The sequence below is a fragment of the Papilio xuthus genome, unplaced genomic scaffold (assembly GCF_000836235.2).
Source record: "Papilio xuthus unplaced genomic scaffold, Pxut_1.1 DF827461.1, whole genome shotgun sequence".
In the NCBI taxonomy this organism is placed as follows: Eukaryota; Metazoa; Arthropoda; class Insecta; order Lepidoptera; family Papilionidae; genus Papilio; species Papilio xuthus.
The window spans coordinates 4,443,352-4,463,924 of record NW_013531188.1 but is presented as its reverse complement, the minus strand read 5'-3'; the positions used below and the strand labels follow the sequence as shown (position 1 = coordinate 4,463,924).

The window sequence follows — 20,573 nt, the reverse complement described above, 5'->3', positions numbered from 1 at the left end:
TTATGAGCAGTTTGATGAATCCTTAATGTTCAGGTATATTAAATTTGATTTATACACGATTTATCCTGATAATTTTAAGCAATTTTAATTCTACATCTATGACAATGTCAATGTCATGAAATAGTATAGTCTGTGAAACGATATTTTCGTTTTATTGGTTTTGCTTCTTTGTCGACGTATATTACTCGATTTTAGTGATTGAAAATAAGGATAATTTAAGGATTATTTTATATTTGTTCCTTCTTTAACTTATCTCAAACTATGAATAGAAGACGTGGACATGAAGAAGAAGATGGATATGGTAATATTACAAAAAAAAAATAGGTTATGTGTAAACAAAATGTTACTGTAAAATGTATCGTTACAACACAAAATATTAATTTCACAGATCGTCTACATCGGAAAAGGCGTCGTGTGTCGGAGAACCAAGAAATTGAAGATAGATTAGAGTCTTTAATTCTCAGAGTTGGTGAGAAAAGTAGTTCAAGTTTAGAAAGTAATCTTGAAGGTTTAGCAAGTGTTTTAGAAGCCGACTTGAGCACTTTCCGCGTAAAGATTCTGCGTATTTTAACAGATTGCGCTATACGTATGCCCGAAAAATGTACAATATATGCGACATTGGTTGGTTTACTAAATGCTAAAAATTATAACTTTGGTGGTGAATTCGTGGATTACATTGTGAAGACATTCAAAGAAAATTTGAAGACTGGCAAGTGGAACGCTGCAAGATACTGTCTACGATTTATTTCTGATTTAGTAAATTGTCATGTACTGGCCGCATCATCCTTACTAACTTTGCTAGAAACATTAGTTGATTCTGCTAATGAAGATGGTGTCCCTCAGGTCAGGCGAGATTGGTTTGTCTTTGCTGTTTTGTCCACTTTACCTTGGGTTGGTAGAGAATTGTATGAGAAGAAAGAATCTCAATTAGATCATTTATTAGTGACAATAGAAGTGTTTCTAAACAAAAGAAGTAAGAAACATTGGCCAGCATTAAAAGTATGGTCAGCTGACTCACCACACTTGCAAGAAGAATATTTAGATTGTCTCTGGGCCCAAATAAAAAAGTTGAGACAGGATAATTGGTCAGAGAAACATATTCCCAGACCTTATCTTGCATTTGATTCCATACTTTGTGAAGCATTGCAACATACTCTTCCTAGTATACAGGTATGTAAAATAATGTTATACTGTACCCAAAATATTTTGCAATAAAATATAAAACAAATTTTCCTCAAATAATATATTTTTTTTATAATCAACTGACTTTCTTCCAATAAGTAGTTAATTAATATGTTATATTTGTGAGAAAGTATTAAATGCTACTATCATTCAAGTGATAATGGTAATATATTGAGTGTTTTGTACATATCTATAGTTTTAATCCTTATTTTTTCCAGCCTCCACCACATAATGAGGGTGATACATACCCCATGCCTAGAGTCATATTTAGAATGTTTGATTATACCGATTGCCCAGATGGTCCAGTATTACCTGGAGCACATTCCATAGAGAGATTTCTTATTGAAGAGCATCTACATAACATTATAGAAGCATACCATTTAGAACGAAAGGAATGTGCAGCTCAACTACTATGTTTCCCATACAAAGCGAAGATTCCCTTAGAATATTGTATTGTAGAGGTTATGTTTGCGGAGTTATTTAACCTGCCAGTGCCAAGATACTTGGAGATTTGTTATGGTTCGATTCTTATTGAACTCTGTAAACTGCAACCATCCACTATGCCTCAAGTACTAGCTCAGGCTACAGAGATCTTGTTCATGAGAATTGACACAATGAATATTGCTTGTTTTGACAGGTTTGTATATGTGCAATTTATTTTTATTTTTTAAAATAAGAAATTATCAATAGAGAATACTTTATTTTTGTAATTGTCCCAATTATCTTCTAATTTAATTTAGCATGCAATAATATATCTTATTGCTTTAAAGTTTACACTTAGATCTCACTTATATAAGTACAGTTTTACTATTATACATATATAACATAACTCATGCCAGTAAGGTAGACAGAGACCATGGAGTTCAATTTGAGGTGGTTGATTTATTTCTTTTCATGTCTATTTTTCAGATTTGTGAACTGGTTTGCATACCACTTGAGTAACTTCCAGTACCGCTGGTCGTGGGAGGATTGGGAAGGTTGCATCCAATTGGATCCAGAACATCCTAAGCCTAGGTTTATAAGAGAAGTTCTCGGAAAATGTCTCAGGTTTGTTATTCTAGATTAATAATAGTCACTTTAAAACATTCACAATATAAAATCATTTTCGAGATATCAATTTTTTTTTCTATATGGAAATAAATATTTCCTTTCTGCCTTAAAAAAGTGTTTTAAAATTTACCGAGAGAGCTTTGTTAAAACCTTTATTACATTTTTTTTTAATTAGTTGTATTTATCTGTTAATCTAAATTAAATTTATAAATTTATTTAATTAGAAGCATATGACATCCTTTGCGTGTTTTTTAGGTTATCATATCATCAAAGGGTGAAAGACATGACTCCGGAAACATTAGCACCATTAGTGCCTTTGAAACCCGAACCAATCTACAAATACTCAATGGAAGGAGCAGGTAAGATAAATAAGATATCTTAAGTAATAAATAACTTTATTTAACTTAATCTAAACTAAACTTAGGTATACATTATATTTACAACCTGAACATATATATTGAAGATTAGATAGTAACAGAGTCAATGAAATTAAGATTTTTAAATGCTTTATCTCTTCAGCATATTTGTTACTAAATTTTTTAAAATAATCTTATTTGAGTATATTATAAATTGTATAACAGTTTAAGTTACAGCAGTATTAAAGCTGAATTATTGAGTATTTTTAACACTAATTGCCGCACTTAATTGTTTAAGCATCCCTTAGTGAGGCAGTATATTTATTAAGAATCAGTCTATTCCATAGCCATCAATTCTAGCAAAGTCAATGGCCTTTTCTCATCATATTCATCAGTTGAATGTCGCGGTGAATCATTAGATGAATGATAACTAATATCTTCCTCTTCAAATATTGTCTCTCTTTCATCATTGTCATCGTCATCATCATCATTATCATCATCTTCGTCGTCATTCTCTTCATCATATTCGTCGTCGTCAGTTAATCCTTCGTACTTACTGTCTTTGTTGATAGTGTCAAGTAGTTCTTTTAAATCATCATTCATTTTAAAATAATGTTCATGTGATTGACTTGCTTCTTTGTCTGTATCATGTTGAACATTTCTTTCATTATGTTCCGAGTCAATATCTTCAAAAGAAAAATCGTTTAGTAGATCTTCTAGGGAACTAGCAGTTGTAGTAGTTGTACTAGTGGTAGTAGGTGTTATTGTCGTTGTTGTTGAAGCAGCTTCGGTTGTAGTTGAGTTTTGATGCTTTTTCTTACATTTTTTGGTTTTAGGTTTAGTTTGTGATGTGGTTACTATCTTTTCAGTTGTAAAAGTTGCTTCCGTGTCTATTATTTCATTACTTTCATCATTAGCTGGTTCAGATGATTGGAATATATACTCACTCTGATCATTTGAGTCTTCAGATGTCTCCTCATTTTCTTCTTCTTTAATTTGTGATATTTCTTCACCGTTCATTGAAATTTCTTCTTCAATTTCTTCAACAGGTTGTACAGGTACAGTAGATGTGATCTCAGGTTTTTTCGTTGTAGTCTCTTCTGTAATTGGTCTGATAGTACTTGTACCGTCAATATGATCGTGGCGATTTCTCTCTTCGTCTACATATTTAGGAGTGGATGAAAGATATCCTTGAAAATTTGAACCTTTTCTTCTGTGATTATAATTTGAAGAAACGCTGCGAATTTTTTCAGGCGTCGCACTTGTAGCACTCCATCTGTCGTGTTTTAATGATGTTCCTTTTATCAGTAATGTCGATTGTCGAAATCTGTTTACATTCTTTGATTTTGCAGTTGTTGTGGTTTCAGTACTAGGTTCACTAGTTGTTTTAGTGGTTGTAGTGGAAGATGGGTTTTCTGTTGTCGATGTACTAATTGTGATTGATGGAGTAGTTGCTTTTGTCGAAGGTTTCCATGGTGTTTTCATAGTACTACTGATAATGGTACTGGCTTGTTTTATATCTGAAGCTGGTTTAACTCGCTTCTTTTCTTTAATATGTTTTGTTGTTATTGGACTAATTGTGGATGTTGTGGTCGATGTTGATGTTGTGGTGATTCGTTTGTGCTTTTTAATTTTTTCCGTTTTGTTGAACTTGGGCGGTGGTCGGGTACGTTTCTTCGGCTTCAGAGTCGTAGACGCCATTGTTGTTGATGATGTAGGAGTTTGAGTCGTTGTTTCTTTTGTTTCTAATTTAATGGTAGCAGTAGATGTTGGCAAGGGTGTTGTAGTCGTTATTGTTTTATTTTTCTCTTTATGTGTATCCATGGGTGTAGTTTTGGCAAATATACCCAACATGTCAGCCCACTCCATAACATCGTCTTGTTCAGTACTATGAGCTGTTATAATATCTGGACTATTTGTTGTAATTGCTTGAGATCTTAAATTATTTTGTTTCTTCGATGGTTTCTTCGTGCTTACATTTGGTGTATTTAATATGTTTTCGCTGTATTTGTTTTCTTCCGAAACAAGTGTTTGCTCTGTTGAATTTGTAGTGTCGGCATAATTTACAGTAATTGGTCTAAATGCTGAATCGAACAAGGGATCGGGTTCAGAAAACTGAACATCGAGAACTTGTGGACTCGGTCGAAAATCAATGGGTCTGTGAGACCTCAGTGGCTTTGTGGCTGGCAATTTTAATGGGGGCATCGGTTTAAAGGGTTTTTTGTCCATCGTGACAAAAACACCAGGCGGTGCGTTATATATTGGTGGTCTTAAACGTTCCGGAAAGTAATTTACTTTAACTGGTGCTTTACCTTTGTTATATTGTTTATGATTCGTTGGTGGGTTTGTGACATCTGACATTTCGTATTTCGTCGTTGTGCTCTTTTTCATATAAGACTCTTTTGATGAAGCCAACGGTGGTAAAGGAGTAGGTAAAACAGCCGGACGGGTCGTGCTATCAACGTTATTATACCCTGGTAGTTTGTAATCTGCCTGTGATAAATGTGGGTAATTTAAACCACTGTCATGTTCTATATAATGTTGATGGAAAGGATCGGTGGGAGGATGACTCTGATGTTTGATAACGTGTGGTTTATAAGGATAAGGCAATGATTTTAAATGAGTGTTATGCTCCGAGCTTGCGCTTCCAACATAACCAACTTTAGAATACGGCGAATATGTGGGATGGTATTGATTTTGCTTGTATCTTCTCTGTTGTTCGTAGTTCTCGTCGTCGTCATCATCGTCATCGTCGAATAGCGATGAAAATAATCTGTCCAATTCACTTTGTTGCTGTCGTTTATGGTAACGAGGTGTTTGGGCAATGTTTTTGTGGAACCATATTGCTCTTTCCGGTCGTGATATTTGCGGTGGTGCTGTTTCAGTTCTGTGATATGGTATAGGTTGATCTGTCACTCTGTCATTTGTGCTTTCTTGGACTGTGAATGTTCTGATTGGTCGTTCATACGGTTTGCTTTGTTTTTTTGGTATTTGTGACATGACAGAGAATGTTAACTCATAGTGGTATTTTCCTGGTGACATTTCTTGATCTCTTTGTCTAACTCGCTTCACCGACCAGAATGCTTTGACACCGTCCATACATTTATCGTTGTCGCACTTTTCATGCGACTTGTCGTCTTCAGTAAAACGGTACCCTTTTGTTTCTTCTAATAATCTTCCTCTCGCTAGTATCGTTACATCTCCATATGTTGTACTTTCGTCTTCTTTGAGTCTGTCAAATGGTGCTGTTTTGATTTTTTCCCAAAGATCTTGATCGTCAATATTTTTTGAGTCGTGAATGTTTTCTTTAGAGTCAAAAGCTGTGTCACCTTTAGCGATTAATTGGTCAATTTTATCTCTGACTAGGGTTAAATAGACACTATGACGTAACGCATCTTCCCAGTAATGCGCTGGGATAACGACTGTAGTTGGTGGGGAAGCAGTTTTGATTGTCTCGTGTAACGTCCCCGCTCTTCCCCGTCTCTCCCCCGGCCGCCATTCGTCCAGTGGGATAGGTGTTGGTCTGAAGTCATCTCCCGCCACTATATCTCCTTCGACCTGAAATAAAATGTTGATAGTATTAATGAGGACGGCCTCTTTATTTTAATTAGTATTCCTTAAGTTAGCGTAATGGTTGCGATTAGAGTTCGCTAAACTTAATAGCCGGACAGACCAGCCAGTTTGGCCGGACATTCTACATTATTGAGGCCACTATCGTTTACGAAATATAAAAAGCGTAACAAAAGCTGGACAATCCGGACAACGTTTATTTTGACCAGATACGCGATCACCTACCTATGTACGGTTTCTCCGGACGCCTGGCAACGCAGGTTGGCAAAACAGAATATGCATCTTTTACTAAGTCCAAAAAAAACAAAAGCATATTATGTTAATTATTATTTAACACAAGCGATTAATTTAGGCGGTTGTTGTCGTGATTGACTAAATTAGTATACAAAAAAAATCAAGTAAATATTTGAATGTGCGTTTGAAAGTAAAATCGTATTATCGGGAAAGTGGGTATGGCGTGCCTATGTGCAGTTGCGTGCAGTATGCATCCCCGCTGCAAACTGTTCCACACCACTGGTCACTTATCATTCTAGCATTTGTTTAAAAATGTCTCTGTCCACAATTAAATACATTTTCCACTAAGCGACAAATCATTGTAATGGCAATTCGACGCGGTTATATGGTTAGTGCAAAAAAAACTTAGGCTTTTTTCACTCGTTTTTAAGACTAGAAAAAAACTTTTGTTCATAAAAACACACGTAATATTCTGACTGGCATTGTTCTACATGTGTGCCTATACCTATCGATACCTTCAAACATTTATCCATCCATCGAAACATTCGCATTTATAATATTAGTAGGATTAGTGAGATGTCCAAAAAGTTACAAAATTACCAGCTTTAGCTGTCCATAGACAAAATATCGATATTAACAATTTATTATCGTAATAATTGACATCTTCAAATTTCGAGAAGTGCGATTGGTTGTAATTTCTTATCATAATCTGTTGCGTTAAAATCAAGACCTAGAAACGCATACGGCATGATGTTACTCTTATATTACGTTCGATAGATACAATTCAAGGTTCAGATTTTATCTTAGATGTTTAATGGTTGGATGTATTAAAAGAATACGATCTACCAATTTGATAAAACTTACGTAGGAATAAGTAACTTACAAAATTTGCACTCCATTGTCGATGGTCATTTTAATTTATCTTAAAACCTTAAGTTATAATATAAAATCTTACTAAATGCAAAAGTTTGGATGCATGTTTGTTAGAAGATTTCCCCGGAACGGCACAAAGGAACATAGTCTGGAAGAACACATAAGCTACTAATAAAGTTTTTTTTTAATTCGCGGACGACAACTAGTATTTGATAAATATTTAATTTTGAAATTACCATCATCTAGTTTATTTAATATTAAACAGTTTTTTTGTTCTATTTTTCATCACTTGAACCATGTACCAGTAAAATTAATGTTCAATGAAAAACTCTTTGAACCTAAAGCTTATTTTTCCACAATTGCAAAAAAAATATTATACTATAAAATGCCCTCATTATAACAATATAGTAACACCGATATACGCTATCGCCTTCCCATTGACAGATAATCGTGTAAAAAAAAACAATTATGCTTATAATAGTTGGGAAAGTCACAGACCTACAATAGCAAGTAACGAGGTCGTCTGCTGTACTGCTTTGGAAATGATAAATGTCAAAAGTCCCACTAGCTCAGTGATCTATGTCTGTCGATATAGGTTCGAATCCCGATAGCAAATATAATTAAACCTACACAATTAAACATGAGTTCATAACGCTACTAAATTCGGGTATTTAATTTTTATGTACGTAAATTTATGAGACACCAGCTGTTGCCGGACACTCCGTCCGCGTGAAATTTAAAAACAAACATCTTAACTAGTAGCCTACGTGTTCTTCCAAGCTATGTTCTACATCTATGCCAAATTTCAGCGAGATCCATGCAGCCGGTGTGAAGATATTTTCTAACAAACATACATATAAACATTCCCATTTATAATATTATAAGATTTCATAGAACTAAAGTAATAAAACTTTTGATTAATTTGATGTAACAATCGCGTTTGACTGTACTTGATTTAATAAAAAAACTACAACTGACAATAATATAATATTTTAAAACGATTTACTTGTGTTTGCTCCCAGAGATTTACGATCCATTTAATAACATTTTGCCCGAAAGATACAATTTAGTTACATAAATTCAAAAAACATAACAGAGAGGTCGTACTAATCTTTTCCTAAAAGTAATTTTTTTACTAATAATTACTTATACAGACGAATTTTAACTAAACATAGGGAATATTGAAAATAACAATTTACGAATAACACTTAACAAGATAAAATAAAAGAAAACACAAATAAATTCAGCGTGAAACACACACAACAAACAGAAATTTCTCCTTAAAAATGTTTATAAAAAAATATAAAAACTACTTACAAATAGCGTAACGAAAACGCATAACAGCGCGGATCTCATCTCTGCAGACGCGTACGTATTTTCGCACCGAGTCGAAGATGCGTGACGCGTGCAACACTGCCGACTGTTGTCAACACCGATCACTGACTACCACCACTAACCACCTTCCACCACTAACCACCACCTATGATTTCAAGGAAAAACAACGAGTATTGACCTGCAAGATGCATATTTTTCTTTAAAAGTTTTGTTTTAATGGGGAACATCGTCTAGTAACGGTTAGTAAACGTTCTTGGTTTACACAAATATTCTATTTGCTTACTTATGGACATGCCAGTCCCTTATCAAACTACTTACAAAATAATTACAACTATTAGTAAAACAAAATAACAAAAAAAATATGAAATATAAGAAGAAAAAGTATTTATAATCTTTATATATATATAATTCTTCTGTGAGTGTGTATGTCACTGAACTTCTCTAAAACGACTGGACCGATTTTGATGATTTTTTTTGTGTGTGTTCAAGGGGATCTGGGAATGGTTTAGATTCACAATTTTCATCAAATATAATTTCTTCATATTAATTTATTCAAATTAAAGACGTGTAGACAGGACAACGTCTGTCGGGTCCGCTAGTTTTTTTATAAAACCTTTAGCCAAGCTGCGGACTCCGTCTGCTAGGTCCGAAAATAGTTGTCCAAAGCTGACTGAAGTCCGGCAACCTCCTATACAAACTTCCCTTGCATATAGTGCGGAATGAAACTTTACCATTTTCGCACAAATTCCAATCTTATTTACAAATTATTAGCTTGGCGTAAAATCGTTTTAAAGTTATCTTAATATTTAACTTGTAGTATGTACAGTCAACTGCATTAATATTTATACATTTACATAACTTTACACTTGTATAGGCCTAAGGTTTCAAAATACTTATGCACGTATTCGTCAAGAATAAGTACTCATATTTGGAAGCAACAGATTCGTTCATATTTTTAGACCTTATTAGTCAGAATACTTTGACGCTAATGGCGCGCTTTCGTTATAGTCAAGTGTCAGAATGATTATATGGGGACATAAACGTTGACATTTTAGTAAGGCTAGTGTTGCGCCAGTACACCGACACAGTGTCAGGTTTTCTTCCTAGCAGCTTATTTTTTTAAAACGAAAAGGGTATACAAGTTTTCGAAGCTTAGTAAATGTAATTTACGCAGTTGATTGTACGTAATAATAATTTCTTTGTGCAACCATGTCTCACCGATTGTACTGACTATTATGTTTGTTGCGAAACATGTCAGATATTATCTGATACTGGCATGGTAAAGTGCGGGAAGTGTCATAACTAGTGGAAACGGACGTTATATTTCCCTAGACATTAGACTTGGGTTTTTAACGTAAATCAAATGACCCATTGTTTTATATCTTTGTATTATTAAGTGTCGGATTAATAGCGTATTACTGTTTTAAAGGTTTAAACTATTTTAATTTAAATAAATAAAATATTTCAAATCTTACTTCTTACTATTATAAATGTGAATGTTTAGATGGATGGATGGATATTTGAAGTTATCTTCAGAACGGTTATTTGTATGGATCTCGCTGAATATTGGCATAGATGTAGAACATAGCCTGGAAGAACACGTAGGATACTAATTAAGTTTTTTTTTAATTCGGCGACAACTATTTACAAAACTGATATATAAAAACGGCTAAATACTCACGTATATTCGTCCGGTGGCGGCACCCCATCGGGGATTCTTCAGGATGAGTGGTACTGGTATTATTAGTCGGTGCCGCTACCGCACGAATATACGTGAGTGTTTAGCCGTGTTTATATATCAGTTTAGTATAATGTCTCACGAAAATTTGAATAATTTAACTAATTACAAATAAGTAATTTAATCTTTCAAATGTTTATCCATATTTATATGTCTCTGATATGACTGGTTAATATATTCACTAAATGAAAAATAAGTCTTAGTAAACAATAGACAGCTGTATATATTGATTTTCTTATGAATTATTTATATTCGCATTAATTTAAAGTTCATATACACTCTTGAAAGTGTATGCGGCCTAGCGAGGGCGCACGAGTGCCCCCTCTGTTCCTCCCCCCTTTGTCACTATCTCCATATGTCACCAACCGTAACATGCATACTTTTCATCTGATGTGTCTCCGATAGTTTTTTTAAACTGTCTTTAGACACCATAATATAAAAATTAAATCAAACCCTAATTACTGACTCTAAAACAAAAACGCTAAGTTACCGCGGTCTTTAAGACGGAACGCGGCAACTAAGACATTACACATCTCTGTTGTGATAATATATTTTGATACAAGTACAGTCGGAACCTGGACGAGAAGTTGATAATCATTGCCTATCCCGACGTATGACCTCCAACATAAGTGAGAAAAATATCACGGTCCTTTCGACTCTCGTTTAGTCTTTGACTGTTCGATAACAAAAATATTTTTATAAACAAGACATGAATATAGAAGTGAAATTAATTCAAATGTAATTAAACACTTGGTACATAAGTTCGTGTAAATTATAATGAGATATTGTTTGTCGTGTTTAAGATTTGTCACGCATCACTTAAGAATTCGCTTTCCTTACTTGTTTCAAAAGTTCTTTATTCTAGAATATTTTATCTTCGAATCAGAAATGTTATGTGATTCTGAGTACCCTTTTCATATCACGCCCTCCTCCTAATATGAAAAAGGTACCTTTAAAAGATACTCTGCCTTTTCGGGGGAAAGAAGTTATTTCACATTCTATTACTCTATTCTACGTATTAACACACCCTCGGTAGCCATTCTCAAGTGCGACTGCATCTGCAATCGTACACACCAGGTCATGTGATTCTTAGTACTTAAAGTTTCTACTTCTATATTGTCGTCTCTTACATTTTCTCTGTAAATAAATAGCTGTATGTTTTATAGGCATCATCAGAAAGTCACGGTTGATCTAACCTCCATAATCAATGTAATAAAACTACACTTATCAAATTTAATTATTAGAATTTTAAATATTTAATTAATTATGTTAACACTTTCAGTGCCACCATATTTCTCTACTAGTTTGATACGTTTAATGCTAGCAGTGAAGGTGTTAAATGTACTCTACTCGTAAACTTGCGCAAGATCATTTAAACTTTAATTGCCTTTATAACTCTAATGAATCGTACTTTGTCCCACGCACGAAAACCATAATGATATGAACTTAGCTTTACGCAACACCCTGTATTGTTCATTGGTCGATATCGCGAGAACATCTCTGCGGTGTACTGTCCGATTTTATGATAATAAATAAAGAAAATTTAAGTAAAATATTCACTGTTTCAAATCCATCAAGCTATGGGTTACTATTTCTCAATAAGATTTCCATTATTAATTCAAACGATTTGGTTGCTATATTTTTATCGTGTTTTCTTATGACCAATTTCGGCTAAATATTGTAATAATAAACATCACTTATTCAAAGCGGTTATCAATATTATATACATATTTGATTTTGTAAAAATTGTGAAATAATAATTGTACAACACAATATGGATGGACGTAAGTTTTATAGTACAATTTAAAAGGTGTTAAATTTAGCTATTTAGGAGTATTTGGCATATGATGTAGAAGATAGTAAGGACTTAATAGGGTGCTAATGACGTTTAGAAAAGTAAATTTACTAGAATTTTAATGTACTAGACTCTGTCAGCGAGGAATTATAAAAAAAACGTAATAAATAGCTTATGTGTTCTTCCAGACTATGTTCTATATCCATGCCAAATTTCATAGTGATCCTTTAAGCCATTCCGGAGATACCTTTAAACAAACCATCCATCTAAATATTCGCATTTATAATATTCGTAAGATTATCTCTAAATGTGTATTCCCAGCATCCCTCCCCGGCACGGAGGCGGCTCACCGGCTGGTTGTCTGCGTACGTAACAAGTGCACGCCGGAGGAGGCTCTCAACGTGTTGCGCGAGTTGCCCAACCCGCTGCGTGACGGAGATGCCGCCCCCCACCCGCACTACAACCCTCTCAAGATAGACGTGTTCGTGCAGACGTTGCTCAACCTCGGCAGCAAGAGCATCTCCCACAGCTTCGCCGCTATATCTAAGTTTCATTATGTCTTCAAGGTGAGTGATGAAATGAACAAACATATAGAAACAGCTTTAAATCCTAGCTATTAGAACAATATTGGTTGTATAGAAAATCAGTTGTTACGACGGGATGATTCTTTTCATAGAATTAATTGGACCAATGCGGTTTTTGTTTTCTATGGACTCTATTGACTCAATGGGAATTTTCCAACGGGGATTGTCATTAGTCCCGACGGAAAACACCCTTTATAAGTGATTTTGAATGTAGTTCAAACTGATTGGGACACTGAAATCCTCTACTAGGGTGTTTAAGATAATTTCTTGCTCATCATTAATTTTTTTACAGAATTACTTTTACAATGTATGATTAACCTTTAAATTTTTCTATAAAATATATTTAGGTATGACAGGGGCAGAACTTAGTTCATCATTTTAAAGTAACTAAAAAAGGAATATATATTAAGAACAGTGTCTTTTTTAAAATAGACAAATTACTTTGTATTAATATTTAGATTTCAAATATATACTAGTATTGTTTAACTTGCATAGATATTAGCGGAGTCAGAAGAGGCGCAGATCTGTGTACTGAAGAACGTGTGGGAGCTGTGGCAGCGACAGCCGCAGATGGTGTGCGTGCTGGTCGACAAGATGCTGAAGACGCAGGTGGTGGAGTGCAGCGCCGTCGCCACCTGGCTCTTCTCCAAGGACATGGCGCCGCACTTCACACACAACTATCTCTGGGAGATATTGCATCTCACTATAGATAAGATGAATAAACACGTCTCTAAACTTAGTAAGTAAAATATCATAGACCAACAAGGCTACTGAATCGGTGGCCATAAACTTAATTATGACAGCACACTAGCGCCCCTCTTGCAACGTCAAAAAATATCACAAGATCCTCTTTGTACTGCATCTTTCGTGTTTATTTTTTGCTTTTGTCATTCCCTACATCTAAATTCATTTTATATGTATTCTGGTAGAACCAACCGCGATAGCCTAAGGTTTAGGTATCCTTGTTTCCACTACTTATTTTATGATGTTTATTTCTGTAGAGTGTAAATAGTGACATCTATTGGTATTTTTTGGAAATAAAATAAACTAATATATTTGTTTAACACTTTTAAAAATAGATGGCGCTGGTATTTTTGCGATAAAATTTTGGATATGAACGAAGTTTGTAATGTTATTATGATAATTAATTGATTTTTTGTGTTCGCTACCTATTGCAATATTAACACGTTATATGTTGCTACGAATATTTCCATTAAAATAAACTCGAAATGCGAGTCAGTAGCATTGAAAGTGTTAATAAAAATGTATTATTATAGGTGGAGAGCTGCAGGAGGCGCGGGAGGCTCTGGCGCGTGCTGACTCTAGCAGCTCCGACTCAGAAGATGAAAGCGGTACCAAGAAGAAGAAAGATCATGACAAACCTACCGAAGAGGTATTATACAAATATCTTCACGGCTCACAATTTCATAAGAGGCTGCGTTGAAAAAAAATAGATGCAGGGGAGGAAATTGTCATCAAACCAAAAAGTTTGAAACACTCGATAATTAGAGTTTCTTTAATACATGACAATTTTTTAGTTTTAAAAAGCATTCATAGACTATATAGGCCGATTAGTTTATTTAAAACGCATTAGAGATTCACCCAAATTATATTCAATCTTTAAATTTATTACGGTGAAATCTCCTTAACATTGGTCTTTTTTTTAAGAGAATGAAACCCACACTAACTTTAATAAATATTTCCATATACAAAATTCTATGTTTCTATATCTGTCTGTCAGGCTGTGGAGCGTATGGAGGAGCGATTAGAGTTGGCTCACACGGATCAGAAGCGGCTGTTCCTGATCGTGTTTCAGCGCTTTATCATGATCCTGTCGGAGCACCTGGTGCGGTGCGACACTGACGCGAGGGATCCCAACACGCACTGGTACCGCAGCACTGTCGCCAGGCTCAGGCATGTCTTCCTCGTGGTTAGTACTCGCTCCACTACTATACTGCATTATTCAAATATCTCGACGACTTTGAACAAACCACGAGTCGCAAAACACAATGATATATGTAGGGGCAAGTGACCTTGTACCGCTAAATACCTTCTAACAAACGTCTTTACAAATATTCGCATTTATAATATTAGTAGGATTTAATATGTATTGTGATACATAATAAGAGTGTGCCAATTGTGTTACAGCATCACGAGCAGGTGCAGAAATACAGCAGCACGCTGGAGACGCTGCTGTTCACACAGGACCTGGACCCTCACATCCTGGATGTGTTCCACCAGTTCGTGGCGCTGACCGCCTAGCGCTCGCCCCCCACCCCACACGCCACCCCTGACCCTCAGCCAGACATCAAGCCGTACGTGGGGTACGAAGATTGTGTGTGAAGTGACTGTGAAAACAAACTGACATTATTGTGAATGTGCTTATTATTAAAGTGAATACAGGCATTATTTGTGCGATTTTGTGGGATACGGCAAACGGCAACAGCAAGAAATTATCAAATGTTGCAGTTATATGTCAGTACTAGCTGTCGCCCGTGACTTCGTCCGCGCGGAATTTATAGAAACTTAATTAGTAGCCTGTGTGTTCTTCCAGACTATGTTCTATATGTCAGATTTAAACGTGATCCATGCAGCTGTTCTGTAGATACCTTATAACAACCATCCATGTAAACATTCGCATTTATAATATTAGTAGAATTAGTTATACAAATTTATACTGTAAATATGTCATGGCGACGTTTTTAAGTGTCTATGCCTAGTAGGCATCACATGTCTAAGATAAATGCTGTCTGCAGTTACGGCACATGTACATAGGCAGTTGCTGCTGTATGTCGTCTGCCGCATCCCTCAAATCGTCTCTTCATAGTCAATAGCTACTTTTTGCTAGGATTGAGTGTGACTTTTGTCTATTTTTAGCCGACTTCAAAAAAGGAGGTTGTCAATTCGTCTGTTATTTTTTAATGTCCGAAGTTTCCGTAGTATAATTATTTTGTCTAGTATTTCCAAATTAAACTATCATATTATATTTTTTCATTGTGAATCTTTGATAGTTGTAGATGCAAAGAAAATAGATATAAATATGCTTTTAGTTGTTACTCTTGAAGTGTATCAAAATTACTTGAAGTAACTTTAAATGTAATATTATCTTGAAATTACCTTAATTTTAAAATTATTTCTTGCAAATGTAACATTTTGGTATAGCATTTCGAATTTGAACATGAAAAATATTAGTTTTTTTAATAAGTCTCTTTGATTTTAATATTATAATTTATATTATTTTTTTCTAGATTTAAATATTTTGGTTTTGCTAATATTAAGAAGGTCGATATCAGGATAATAGATTTGCATTACTAGAATAAGGTAAGATTTAGGATTTGAGTAAACAAAATAATGTTTGATGATTTTAAAGATATAAACCCACAGAAAATGTTACGAATAAACAATAAAAATTAAATAATGACTGTTACAAAGTTGCGTTTTTTTTTAGTACAGAATGGAATTGACAGATCGAAGATAGTCCATAGAGATCTGCAATTGTATAGAGGGCGGACAGAGAGGACAATCCCTTTCAATATGTCCTCTCCTCAACCAAATTCATTTCTCTTCTTTCTTATAAGAAAAGAAAGGAAAACAAGACAAGTTAGCCGGAGTGATACATGGAACTACTTCAACTTGACGCCTGTCTCTTCAGTTGTGGTATTTCACTGGGTGAACCCGTTCAAATACTTTTTTCATCTCAGGAGAGTGTTTTCATGTTAACATCAAATATTGTTAAAATATCAGACTTTATTAGGAAAATATATCACCAAAGAAATTCACCTATAATATTTGTAGACATATAAACTAGTCTCTGGTAATAATGACAATTATACGATTGCCTCGAACAATGGATATTTATATGTAAATTTTAAGCCTTCAAATGGTTCATAAGTTCTTGTACATCATGTTTAGAGCCGAGGTAGCATGGTGCGCGCTGGTGTATGGCTGTGGGCTGCAGCTCCAGTATGGGGATGTGGCCGTTTGTAGCCAAACCTCCAGCCTCCGTCACTATGAACGACATTGGATTGCACTCGTATAGGAGACGCAGCTGAAAACCAATTGCTTTCTTATTTATAAGGAAACATGATATTTATTTTAGTTAATTTAACCGCTTAGATTGAAGATAAGCGAGAAACCTCTATAAGCGAGATTTAATTAGTCCCGAATACCTCCATAAGCGAGAAAATCGTGCTAGAAACCTATGTATGAGAAAAATATGCCATTCTCTTGAAATCTCGCTTAATCAGGTTCGACTTTATTAGACTATAGGTTCTTAACCTATAGTCTAATGGATAAGAGGTACAGAAAACATATTCACCTAGTCATGGGTTCGAATCCCGGCATTTGACTACTATTTGAAATGGATTAAGAAATAGTCAATAACTAAAATTATTCATGCGAATGTTTGGATGCATAAATGGATGGATGTTTATTAAAAGGTATCAGCAGAACGACTGAACGGATCTCGATGAAATTTGTCACAGGCGGAGTTGCAGGCGACAGTTAGTAAAGAATAGATTTAGAATAGTTACTTTTCCATTGGGCGCGGACTTGGTGGCGGGGTAGATGAAGATGCCGCCATACTTGATGGTGCGGTGCACGTCAGCCACCATGGAGCCGACATATCTCGCGCCGTACGCTTTGCCGCTCGCCGGACGCTTCTTCGACTCTATGTAACTCTTCAGACCTTCCTCCCATTCCGCTGCGTAACCTACAACATTTACATTATTTTAAACGACTAATGTATACTTATTTTAGACAACTTACCGTAGGTTTCCGAGACCAAAATCTCCGTTCAAAACATATTCTTATCTCTGATTTGTCAAAGATGAAAGACGTCGTTAACGATATGTTTTTTACAGATATTTCGATGTCAGAATTCCACGGTTAGAATTTGATTGCTGAAGTTAGTAATTAAAATAATACGATTCTATAAAAAATTATATAATTTATATAACCATTTTGTAAATAAAAGAGTAAATGATATTAGGAAACCAAAAACAATATTAAAAAAAAAAAACAAATCAATCATCACCTTCATTAATAGAATATATATTCCCCTTTTCGGGTATTCTCATGTTAGGGTCTGTAAGTATGAACTCCCCAATGGAGGGGTCGTACATGAAGCCATTGACTCCCTTCCCCCGGCCCAGGGAGAGCACCATCATGGTGGCAGAACCGTACAGCGCGTACCCAGCCGCCACCAGCTCGCGCCCAGGACGGAGTGCGTCTGACTCTGTAGGCTCGCCTGGGGATGTCTTTCTGAAATAATATTTATTCAGTAGTTAAATAACTAAAGGTGTCACTTAGTGTAAAATATCTACACTAATATTACAGAATATAAAAGAAATGAGATGTTTTCTCGCTTTTAGTGGTATCTCTGTAACTCGAGTTTCTCGCTTATGAAGGTCGTCAGTACCGGCCAAAGACTTTCATCTAGAGGTTTCTCGCTTATCTACTTTTTCTATTTACAAAAATATATAGGCTATATTTATTACTAGTTTTTTTTAATATCGCGGAACAAAGCAAAAAAAAATTATAACACTAGCTGTGTTATAAATATGTAGAAATAGTATTTTTTTAGTTGACAACTATTTTGAGCGAGATTAGTTATTCCTTTTATTATGAGAAATACTTACTTATAAATACAGAAGATGGATCCGACAGAGACAAGGCAATCTATGTTGGAAGAACCGTCAAGAGGGTCGAAGCACACCACGTATTTGCCGCGTTTCTCGCTTTCCACCTGCACAATACAAACGTGTCACCGTCAGATTGTGGTGTTCGTTAATTTACAATCGGTCTAATTACCACAGATAACATATATTATATTATACTATTATTATTATAACTTGCACAATAGAATCAAAATTTCATTAATCACGCATCTTTTTAGGGTTCCGTACCTCGGAAGGGAAAAAAATGGAACCCTTATAGGATCATTTTTTTTTATTTCTAAGTTAAAGCCGTAAGTTTCCATCGCCGAAATACATGTATAAAAACATATCGTTCCTTTCATTTTATTTAAGAAAACAGATGTTTTTGTATAACAAAGAAGTTACACAAATAAAGACAAGATAAGCAAAATGTCCGGGTCGGGGTTCACAGACGATGTTCCATTCAATGTTATCGACTATATGTTATTTGAAAGGGACATTTATTTTATAGACAATCGATTGGTAAACAATATTGTTTTCATATAAAAATGTTTGATAACGTAGTCTTGTTAACGTTAGGTGAGGAGTTAAGGTCATTTTCCACTATTGTAACACGTATGTTATTTAGTAATGCTATCCTACTCATTCTCTTTGAAAGAAAAGAAGATAACAATGTTTTATATGTGTGAGTGACAGCAATACCTGATAGAAGTTATAAATTACTAGCTATAGCCCTCGACTCCGTTCGAAATTTAAAAAAAAAACATAAATAGTAGCCGATGTATTTTCCAGACCATTTTTATACGTGTGCTAAATTCTGGAGATACCTTCAAGCAAATATCCATCCATATAAACATTCGCATTTATAATATTAGTAAGTTTTTTTACTATACTGACCTGTATAACTGAAGAGTTTTCTTCTGATACCAGTAGACATGTTGTGAACGATGATTTAAGAACATTGATAAACAGGTCATTTGATAATACATCAAGTTTCTTCACTTGCTCGCCTTGGACATTAGTGTCGCCTGAGATTCCATGCCTAAATAAAAAAAATCACTTAAATAAAAAAGCGTTCGGAATCGTTTACTGGATACTTAACCAGATGTTAATGTAGATTTCAAAACTAATCCTACGCTTAGATACTAAACAATGCATTAGTGGCTATGAAAAGACGAGTACGACATTAATCCTAAAAAAATTGCGCATCCCGATTAACAAACATAGGAAAGTACACTACAGTAGGAAAAGGGAATATTTGTATTTGCAAGTCATTTTATAATGATAATTATAGTCATTATAATTAAAAACAAATATTTTTTATCACCTAAATACTAATATACACTTTTATTAAACTTTATAGCTACTTCTAAACAATACAAATTTTAATGTACTCACAGTTTGGCAATTCCAGCTTTCCTCACAGCGGACTGTATGGCCTTCACTGCCGTTTGTATTGAATTCAGAAGATAAGTCAAATCGCCGGTGGCTTCAGGAGCTGTTCTTTGCTGTGCCAAGACCCATCTGGTCAAAGTCATAGCATTCACGTCGAAAGCCGGTCCTTGTTGTGTCATTTTTATTTTGTAATTTTTATTCTGTGCAACAAAGATGGCGGCGCGCGCGCTCAGCTGACGCCGTTGAACTGAGCACCGCTAAATGTTTTACGAAACTGTAAAAGTGTTATGACGCTATCTATTCGACTATTTCATTATATCAGTGTGATGTAACATTTGTTATTTTGAATCGTTATCTACAATCGACTTTTAAAGGCTTGGCATTTAATTTGAATACTTTATATTTATTTAGTTGACAAAACCGGATTGAAAAAAATGGGTGTGTTTGTGACGAAATGCATAATAATTAGTGATAAGTATGGAGTGGGAATTAATGTTTTATATGCTTGATTATAAATTATATATTTAAAAAAAATCTTATTGGAACACCGGTTAAGATTGGGTTTTACCTTTACAGAATGTCATGAGAAAAAATTACAAATTAACTTTTTAACTTAAATCATATAATTACAGGTTTGGCGATAGTTTTAAAAACAATATTTAAGCGTAAACTAAAGGACTCGAACCAAATAACTTTAGTTCTAGTTTTCTCGACTATAAAAAAATGGGCGTGTATCTGACGTAATATATAAAATGAATTGCTTGTTATATTATAAGGATAAAATAAATTAAGACAAAAAAATAA

At 34.7% G+C, this 20,573-nt stretch overlaps 2 protein-coding genes across 2 annotated transcripts; one reads left to right on the top strand and one right to left on the bottom strand.

Annotated features, from left to right (window-relative positions):
• The first annotated feature begins 135 nt into the window (after positions 1-135).
• On the top strand, positions 136-15,270 carry Cbp80 (nuclear cap-binding protein subunit 1). Its single transcript, XM_013314497.1, has 10 exons — positions 136-301; positions 389-1,170; positions 1,401-1,819; positions 2,092-2,229; positions 2,488-2,591; positions 12,455-12,699; positions 13,213-13,456; positions 13,995-14,110; positions 14,459-14,647; positions 14,866-15,270. Exons 1-10 carry the CDS (start codon positions 262-264, stop codon positions 14,977-14,979), a joined length of 2,391 nt encoding a protein of 796 aa, XP_013169951.1. The 5' UTR covers positions 136-261; the 3' UTR covers positions 14,980-15,270.
• Positions 15,271-16,444: 1,174 nt separating this feature from the next.
• On the bottom strand, positions 16,445-20,036 carry fbp (fructose-1,6-bisphosphatase). Its single transcript, XM_013314582.1, has 6 exons — positions 19,773-20,036; positions 19,272-19,416; positions 18,357-18,463; positions 17,753-17,979; positions 17,250-17,428; positions 16,445-16,765 (listed from the first exon to the last, which is right to left on the bottom strand). The coding sequence occupies exons 1-6, from the start codon at positions 19,946-19,948 to the stop codon at positions 16,586-16,588; spliced, it is 1,014 nt and encodes a 337-aa protein (XP_013170036.1). The 5' UTR covers positions 19,949-20,036; the 3' UTR covers positions 16,445-16,585.
• Positions 20,037-20,573: the final 537 nt, after the last annotated feature.